Genomic DNA, 9728 nt, shown 5'->3' on the forward strand with positions numbered 1-9728 from the left:
ACCATGAGCTCCGACTCTGTCACATGATCCGATCGAATACATTTGGCTCCATTTGGATATCCTAGCATAAATTAACAAAACACGACATAGAAATGCCGCATGAAATGATATGGAATATCTTTATCATAAATGAAATAAGGGCTCCAAAAATGAGCAGCGATGAGACGCACATGAGATATCAAATAATACCGATAGCATAGCATAGAATCAACATATGCCGGTGTGGTCATCACGGTCCACGGTGTGTGTGTGGTCATGGCTAGTTCTCAGTGAGCGGCGCAAAGTGCCATGCCAATTTTAAGCGAGTGCCAATCACTTTTTATTTTGTAAAAGTCGAGGGCCCTATTTGAGGGCCTAGAGGGTGGTAGTTTATAGGAAGGCCAATTTTGGCCTAGGCTACACATGCATTTTCTATTACACCAAAATTTAGTCACGAAACCATGTTAAATCCGTTTTAGCATATAATTATTAGTCCCAAAGCCGAAACTGGTGTCGACAATATTCTTTCCTTTGCATACATAAACAACAAGGCGTTGTCATACCGCAATTTTCTGGTTAATATTAATCATCTCTACTCCTCGTAAAATCATTGCCCCGTATGAGTGCACCTGGATTAGAAAATCATATGTAAATTAACCAAACTCAGTGGCATGACTCATAGATACGATAAACATGTCGCGGTTCTCGCGGCGGTACTTCGGGGAAAACAATAGAGCACTACCACATACCACCATTGTCGTGGTGCCGATGGCCCCATATTCGAACATTTGTGTGTCTCACTGGGTGGGTGGATATGTGTGTTTGTGTGTGTGTGGGGTGGTGGGGGGGGGGGGGAGATAAGAGAACCAGACCATGCCCTGGCCGCCACAAACGTGGTCCAGGGCTTTGATGCAATATGATCATGCAATTTGGAACGGTGTTATGAAATTTGGAAGGGAAAACGACATGCCAAGATTTGGGCGGGAAAGTAGCCGGAGCGGAAACAACGTGACATAGACTCGGACAGTTGGTCGAGACAATGCCGGATAGATGTCTCGGAACCCTGCACTCGGATTATTAATAATTAGGTTCGATTTTTTTATTGTGATGATCTTAACATCTTGAAGTAGTGTAATACCAACACGCTGCCCATGAAATGGGCATAAGTACTGTACCGAAGCATTTGACCATCGACCATGCATGAGTAGTAGTACTAAGAGCAAGAACAAAAGTAGTGTTGATCGCTGTCTCTAGCATACTGTCATGTCACATATAGCTAATTTAGTAGCCAACATGTACAATAGTGAGCTACAAAAATGTAGTACTTTACTCGATACATGACCCACCATTCACTCTCACAACATGCCTAGAAGCACGTGCTAGAGCCGGCTTTGCATTAGAGCACTCCTCCTCTCTCCTTTTGTCTCTTATCCAACTTAACTAAAATATAATATTTAATCTCTTAGAGTAAGATGACTAGGCTCTAGTATTGTACTTGCTCTAATCCCAAAGCAGAATCATGAAAAGACTTGGTGTTCAAGGCCATGCATGCATGAACAGCTCTAGTAACATGAGCTGATTGTCCGGGGAGATGGGACATGGCACGCTACTTGAGGGAGAGAGGTGGCCTTGTCCCTTGGGAAGGTAGAAGTGTCTCTGTCGGCACATCTACGCGTGGAGTGGAGCCGCTGCATGCCATCCAAAAGGCAGGTTAGGGCCAAATGAGCGGGCTTAGGTTGGTCATAGTGGTAAGTATCATGTAGTAGTATCATGCATATGATACTTGTGTATGATACTATTTCTATAGTGGTTAGTATCATAAAGTAGTATCATAGTTATGCTATATTTATTGTTTTTTAGAATCTTAATGTAAATTTGTGCACAAGATTTGTTTGACATTAACTTTTCTCGTGACATGCGCTATGATACAATATCTACCTATGTTACTCTAATCTCCTCTCTCCTCCTTAATTAGCTGCCACATCAGCATTTTTGTGGGACCAATGTGCATGATACTAGTTATGATACTAGCACTATTGCTAGATATTTTTGGTAGCATCCAACTGTCATCGTCTCTCTATAAATAGACACTACACTACTGTCTTAACACACCTCAACTTGAAGAAAGAAACTAAGATTACAGAGAGTGAGAGAAAGCTAGAGAGTGAAGATCGAGAACATTGTGTCCATTCGTCGTGTCATCATGTCCTCTATTTACGGGCATGGACCCACTCAAATCTACACAGTGTCACTCACTCCACATATCACGCATGGGAGACGGTATCATTGGCCGATGAGGCGTGGACTGCGATGAGACCATTGATGGACTTTTTGAACATCTAGAATGCTCATAATTTACTATATATTATCGAGGGCATGGACGTCAACACCGCAGTGGCCATCGCGCGACATTGTCGGCGGCGAACCAACACCAACAACTCTTGATGTTCGGCGAGCAACCGTAGTGGGCAGAGCTGACGCTGGAGAGCCTAGCTAAGGTGGGAACACGATCTAGGACATACTGGAGGAGAACTCGCCATCTGTCACCAGCTGGAGTAACAAAACCGACAATGTTGGCATCGGCACGTGTGACGTTGTAAGACAAAACGATGATGGCACCGTCCTAACGCTGGGCAATGAGCAGTGGTGGCGATCATCGCGCAATACCGGCATCTCTTGATCATGGTCATTGAGCAAGACGAGAGCCCAAAACACCATCCACGATGGAGTTTGTGTTGTTGATTCTGCAAGATATATCGATGTTACCTTACGTAACAAAAGGAAGCAGAGCGAGTGGAGGCATGCATCGAATTTATTAGTGCTAATTACTTGCTTAATCAGAATTAAAAAATATTGTTTAGCACTACTTAAATTAAGAGTAGTAACAAATCATACGGTGCTGGACCTAATTAATGTTGTCAGGTGTGAAGGAACGAGCTAGAGCCAAAGCGGCTGAATGTAGAAATGCAGTATGACAAGAGCGCACATGCATGCAGCCTTGTTGGTGGGCTTCAGCGGTTCCTGTACCCAGCCCAGCAAAGCTGCCTAAGAAATAGGCTAGAGCTGAGGCGAACCGGGAAAAAACCCGCGGAAAACCGGCTCCGGGTTAGCTAGACCGGGAATCGCAGAGAAAGTCGGATTTCCGAAAAATTTGACAAGTGCCGGTCATTTTAGGCAGAAATTAGGCCTTTTTCAGAGCCGACGCTTCCCGAGCAGTCTTTGTCGCCAAAATCCTGCCCCGGACCCGAAGTTCCGCTCCGTGGCTGCCTTCTCTCCCGCTTGGGCCTGTCGGCTGGGCTTGATGGCATCCGGTTCGGACATAAGAAGTGGGTCCAACTTCGGCCTTTGTCGTGCATGCTTTTCACGGCCGGCTGGCTTTGCTTTGCCTCGTGCGCGCGCCGATGATGGTGAATCGGGCTCGTGTGATTGTGCTCCTCCCTGTGTACTTAGTGACATACTGGAGGAGAACTCGCCGTCTGTCACCAGCTGGAGTAACAAAACCGACAATGTTGGCATCGGCACGTGTGGCGTTGTAAGACAAAACGATGATGGCACCGTCCTAACGCTGGGCAATGAGCAGTGGTGGCGATCATCGCGCAATACCGGCATCTCTTGATCATGGTCATTGAGCAAGACGAGAGCCCAAAACACCATCCACGATGGAGTTTGTGTTGTTGATTCCGCAAGATATATCGATGTTACCTTACGTAACAAAAGGAAGCAGAGCGAGTGGAGGCATGCATCGAATTTATTAGTGCTAATTACTTGCTTAATTAGAATTTAAAAATATTGTTTAGCACTACTTAAATTAAGAGTAGTAACAAATCATACGGTGTTGGACCTAATTAATGTTGTCAGGTGTGAAGGAACGAGCTAGAGCCAAAGCGGCTGAATGTAGAAATGCAGTATGACAAGAGCGCACATGCCTGCAGCCTTCTTGGTGGGCTTCAGCGGTTCCTGTACCCAGCCCAGCAAAGCTGCCTAAGAAATAGGCTAGAGCTGAGGCGAACCGGGAAAAAACCCGCGGAAAACCGGCTCCAGGTTAGCTAGACCGGGAATCGCAAAGAAAGTCGGATTTCCGAAAAATTTGACAAGTGCCGGTCATTTTAGGCAGAAATTAGGCCTTTTTTCAGGCCAGACGCTTCCTAGGCAGTCTTTGTCGCCAAAATCCTGCCCCGGACCCGAAGTTCTGCCTGTGGCTGCCTTCTCTCCCGCTTGGGCCTGTCAGTGGGCTTGATGGCATCTAGTTCGGACATAAGAAGTGGGTCCAACTTCGGCCTTTGCTGTGCATGCTTTTCACGGCTGGCTGGCTTTGCTTTGCCTCAGGCGCGCGCTGATGATGGTGAACTGGGCTCTGTGTGATTGTGCTCCTCCCTGTGTACTTAGTGACATACTGGAGGAGAACTCGCCGTCTGTCACCAGCTGGAGTAACAAAACCGACAATGTTGGCATCGGCACGTGTGGCGTTGTAAGACAAAACGATGATGGCACCGTCCTAACGCTGGGCAATGAGCAGTGGTGGCGATCATCGCGCAATACCGGCATCTCTTGATCATGGTCATTGAGCAAGACGAGAGCCCAAAACACCATCCACGATGGAGTTTGTGTTGTTGATTCTGCAAGATATATCGATGTTACCTTAAGTAATAAAAGGAAGCAGAGCGAGTGGAGGCATGCATCGAATTTATTAGTGCTAATTACTTGCTTAATCAGAATTTAAAAATATTGTTTAGCACTACTTAAATTAAGAGTAGTAACAAATCATACGGTGCTGGACCTAATTAATGTTGCCAGGTGTGAAGGAACGAGCTAGAGCCAAAGCGGCTGAATGTAGAAATGCAGTATGACAAGAGCGCACATGCATGCAGCCTTCTTGGTGGGCTTCAGCGGTTCCTCGTACCCAGCTCAGACAAAGCTGCCTAAGAAATAGGCTAGAGCTGAGGCGAACCGGGAAAAAACCCGCGGAAAACCGGCTCCGGGTTAGCTAGACCGGGAATCGCAGAGAAAGTCGGATTTCCGAAAAATTTGACAAGTGCCGGTCATTTTAGGCAGAAATTAGGCCTTTTTTCAGGCCAGACGCTTCCCAGGCAGTCTTTGTCGCCAAAATCCTGCCCCGGACCCGAAGTTCTGCCTGTGGCTGCCTTCTCTCCCGCTTGGGCCTGTCGAGTGGGCTTGATGGCATCTGGTTCGGACATAAGAAGTGGGTCCAACTTCGGCCTTTGATGTGCATGCTTTTCACGGCTGGCTGGCTTTGCTTTGCCTCAGGCGCGCGCTGATGATTGTGAACTGGGCTCTGTGTGATTGTGCTCCTCCCTGTGTACTTAGTGCTTTTGTTGAGAGTCAGGTGTAGCTGTAGTTTGTTTCCGATTATTAAAAGTGGGTTGCAATTGCTTTCTGCCTTCGAATCATCAGGTTTGCTACTTTGATACCTCGATGTCGATTGATCTTCTGAGGATGATAAAACAAAATATGTGTCATTCTTGTCTGACTTTGATACCTCGATGTCGATTGCTACTTTGAGGAGCTTTATTAAGGGTTACGTAAGGGAAAATCTTGTGGGATTGGAATTATAGTCGTGCCGGAAAAAATCCCAACAAATAAGGAAGGAAAAAAGTGTTAAAAAAATAAATGATGCAACTAATGCAAAGCTTGTGGAACTGAAACTAAATGCAAGCGGAAAGTAAACATACAAACTTGAAAGTTAGATTACAAGATGTTATAGATCTCCCCAAGCTTGGAATCAAGCCAGGTGGATCAAATATGCGATTATTTGATACCTTAGGGTTTTAAGGTGGAGGGATGACGTTGGAAACAACTACACTAAACTTTCTATTCATCTTCTCCAGGGCAGATATGCAACGGAGAGCCTTCTGCAGTTCGAAGCGCATGGAGTTTACTGCGTCCGTGATCACTCCAACCATCTCATTGGTCTCCTTCTTGTTCTCTAGGTTTAGGAGGCGCCAGCGCACAATGTCCCGATGAATGAGTTTTTCTTTCAGGTACTTCTCCGACAGGTTGATACGATGTTTGGTCCTCATGAGTGGCTTGTTTGGTGGAGTTGGTTCATCCGTCAGGTTGAAATCCCACTGCTCAAGCGGATTGACGCTAATGGGGGCGTTCACCATGAATTTCTTCGCCGTGGATATATGCGGTGGTTTCTTCGTAGGTCCCTGCATCAACTTCATTAAACTTACGTTTTGGTGTCGCGTAGTTGGTGGAGATGAGCTTGAGTGACTCCACACGTCCCTTCCTGTGAGGCTTCTTGGTTTCCTCTTCATGTTCGGGCGTCACCATGGCAAGGTGCGCAGGTTTCCTCCAACCGCATGAAGCTTTATGCATGAAGACTTCGTAATCTTCATCAAACGAGTCGTAAGATGGCTCCCGATTATTCGGGCTCAGGCCTTGAGCTTCGCAGTTATCGGCTTTGATGGACGAAGTCTGCAAGTTGTCCCAAGAACGAGCCATGAAACCGAGAAGTTTTCCCTTGCTTGGAGATGAATAACGCATCCGGTGACAAAGATCTGAAAGAGTTGAAGAAGAAGAAGCTTTGGGAAGCTTTATTATTTTTAGCATATTGAGCATGTTCATACATGCGAGGGAATTATAGTCGCTCCGATGCCTCTGCAGAGGTGGCTCTTGAATGGTCAAGGATGTAGTGGGAGCGCGCCGAGGCCGAGCGCCAGGAACACCTGCTCTAGCAGGCCGCGCTCCGCCGACGGCAGGAGGCCTCGCGCAAGCGGGAGGGCCGACGGGAGCAGGCTCCGCCGACGGCATGAGGCCTCGCGCGAGCGGGAGGGCCGACGGGAGCAGGCCGCGATCCGCTAGCAGGGCGGCGTCATCGTCCTCGACGACGAAGATGACAACAACGGCGGGGAGGGCTGCAGCCGTGCTTCGTTAGGTGAGGTCATAAGCCGCGCACCGGACGACGACGACTACACGACGTTCTAAGCAGCTCGGCATGTAGAACGCCTATATATAGGTATTCAATTTTTTTACGTAGCCTAATCTACATTGAATTCAAATATATGTATGAATCTGAAGAAAATCTATCGAACTCACCTGGAATTAATAAAATCCCCACAATTAGCCTAAATTTTAGTCAAAATTTGCTTCGTTTTGACTGAAATTGGGTTGTAATTCAAATCTCAATCTGGCCTAGCTAGGGGAGATTGGAAGTTGGGCGCTTTTTAAACCAAAATTGCCTCAAATCCGACACTATTTCACGCTGGATTTCGGTCTGGGAGCACCAACTAGTGGAGATGCTCTAGGAGTTGTACTACTTTTTTTTGACAAGTGTACTACGGAGTACATCTTTTAGGTTAGAATGAAGTACTTTTGAGGTGTTGTTCACAATCAAGCACAAAGGGCGTCCATTTGCAGGTGAGAGTGAGACCCACCATCATCACGAGACGCGCGCCACGCCATGACCTGTCGAACGCGCCTCGCGCGCGCTCCTTCTCTTGCCCAATCCCGCGCTCCTGATTGGCCAGTGCACCCCCTCCCACGGATCAGTCTACCCAAGCCAGCATCCACCGTCCACTTCAGCTCCCATCCGACGGCGCAAACCGCAGGTCACGCGGATCGCCCCCGCAGCCCACACAGCTATAAAACCACTGACGCGACAGCTCCAAACTCACTCAAACACAATTCCCATCCTCTCGCCGGAGCCAAGCAAGGAAGATGGACGCCAGCAAGGGGAAGAAGTTCGCGGCGAAGAAGCTGGGCGGGCCGAGGAAGAAGTCGGTGACCCGCTCCGTCAAGGCCGGGCTGCAGTTCCCCGTCGGCCGCATCGGGCGGTACCTCAAGAAGGGCCGCTACGCCAAGCGCGTCGGCACCGGCGCCCCCGTCTACCTCGCCGCCGTCCTCGAGTACCTCGCAGCCGAGGCACGCCCCGCCCTTCTCCCTCTCTTCCCATCCGCTTCACCCCTTTCCAACAACCGAGCTGACTGTTCTTCCCGCTGCTGCAGGTCCTGGAGCTGGCCGGCAACGCGGCGCGCGACAACAAGAAGTCCCGGATAGTGCCGCGGCACCTGCTGCTGGCCATCCGCAACGACCAGGAGCTCGGGAGGCTGCTCGGCGGCGTCACCATCGCCCACGGCGGCGTGCTGCCCAACATCAACCCCGTGCTTCTCCCCAAGAAGTCCGTCGAGAAGGCTGAGAAGGTAGCCGCCAAGTCGCCCAAGAAGGCCGCCAAGTCCCCCAAGAAGGCCGCCAAGGCCTAGATCCGGACCATGCTGATGATGGAGTAGGCTCTGTGTGTGCGCTTGTGTACTTAGTGCTTTGATTGAGAGTCTGGTCTAGCTGTAGTTTAGTAACTCGGGTTGTTTGGGGACATAGTCCCTTGACGTCGCTGTGTAATCGTGAGCATGAGGAAGCCGCTTGCTTCCTCTGGCTAATCAATTATCCAAGTTGTGTTTTCATCTGCAGTATTGCTATACGGCCTCTAAGAATTCTGTCAATTTTGGCAGTTTGAGCAAATTAGCCATGTTTTGCACCAGTAATCTGAGTATTTGTTGATAGAAAATTGTAATACTGTCTTCTCACGAATTAGATTGTCACGAATGTCATGAATGATGTCAATATATTTCCTGAATCAGTTTGTCCAAGTTGTTTTCATTCGGCAGTATTGTTAAATGGCCACTAAGGATTTCTCTGTTCATTCCTGTATTTTTCTTCAATGTTACGCGTGCGCAAATGACTCAGTTTGGATGAATAATTTGAGTGATGGTTGGCAGAAAAATTGCGATTTGTGTGTTGTTGCTGCTGCTGTGGGGTGTGAAACATCAAGCAATGTTTTCAACCACAGAGTGTACACAAGTTTCCCTTTTCACAAGTCAATTAGGTTGCATCGGTATGCTGAGCAATGTCTATTGAAACATTTGCTTTCTCCTCCTGAATAACAAGTTCCATGGCTGAGAAGTTGTGTCACTCTCGCTTAGTTCTAGGTGTCATTTCTGTAATTTCGTTATGCAAACAAAACAGTTTGCATAACAGATGCATGTTTGCTTCTGAATATTGACACAGAGTGGGGTCACCATTGCTTCCTGCCTCTGGTACAAGGTCTTCTTTGATTTTCTGAGGGTTATATATACCTGACCATGGGAAACCCGGCCAGGCCCGAAATTCCTGGGCTTGAGCCGAAGATTTAGGTCCGATGGTTGCGATGGGCCAAGCCTGGGCTTGATAAATATACCAAATAAGGAAGAGGCCCGGCTCGAGGCCCGAAGCCCGATGGATATTTGTTGTGATGGCCGGGCTTGGGCCAAAATTCTAGGCTCGACGGTTGGGCTGGGCCGGGCCTGGGCTTTTTGCGTCGGGCTTTGTTAGGCCCGGCTCGAACTATGCCTAGGTATAGTTATACAACAGAACTAGACCATGTAAGCGCGCATTGCCGCACCCGTTTATTTGAAAAGGTAATGAAAATATGTAAAGAAACATGAAAATCGGAAATATCTAACAAGATCTGGACGACTCAATGTCAAGGAATTTGTGACATTGCTTCCACATTTGATGCAATTGGGTAAAAAGTTCATCTCTTAATTGGCAAGTATTTTGATTTTAAATTACCAGTTCAAATGGACCAGAGGATGCTACATATATACAGTTTCCGCTTGTAGGTCGTGTTGAAGCAACTTTTTTGCTTGGTCAAGGAGCAGTACCTCCTCGCTTTGAGGGCAGATTTGAGCTCCTTGGACTAATGGTACACATATGACTAGCTTGTTCACAACTTAGTCTAGAGCTCCAAAGCC

General features: G+C 47.8%; 1 protein-coding gene across 2 annotated transcripts; it reads left to right on the forward strand.

The window, feature by feature from the left end:
- The first annotated feature begins 2355 nt into the window (after window positions 1–2355).
- Window positions 2356–8201, forward strand: LOC124708147 (histone H2A.2.2-like). Of its 2 annotated transcripts, XM_047239836.1 has the most exons (3): window positions 2356–2384; window positions 7671–7863; window positions 7947–8201. In XM_047239836.1, the coding sequence occupies exons 1-3, from the start codon at window positions 2356–2358 to the stop codon at window positions 8199–8201; spliced, it is 477 nt and encodes a 158-aa protein (XP_047095792.1). The 2 variants fall into 2 exon arrangements, with proteins under 2 accessions (XP_047095792.1, XP_047095793.1); XM_047239837.1 differs by lacking the exon at window positions 2356–2384 and having other exon boundaries at window positions 7644–7863.
- Window positions 8202–9728: the final 1527 nt, after the last annotated feature.

Source organism: Lolium rigidum, chromosome 4 (assembly GCF_022539505.1).
Source record: "Lolium rigidum isolate FL_2022 chromosome 4, APGP_CSIRO_Lrig_0.1, whole genome shotgun sequence".
Lineage (NCBI taxonomy): Eukaryota > Viridiplantae > Streptophyta > Magnoliopsida > Poales > Poaceae > Lolium > Lolium rigidum.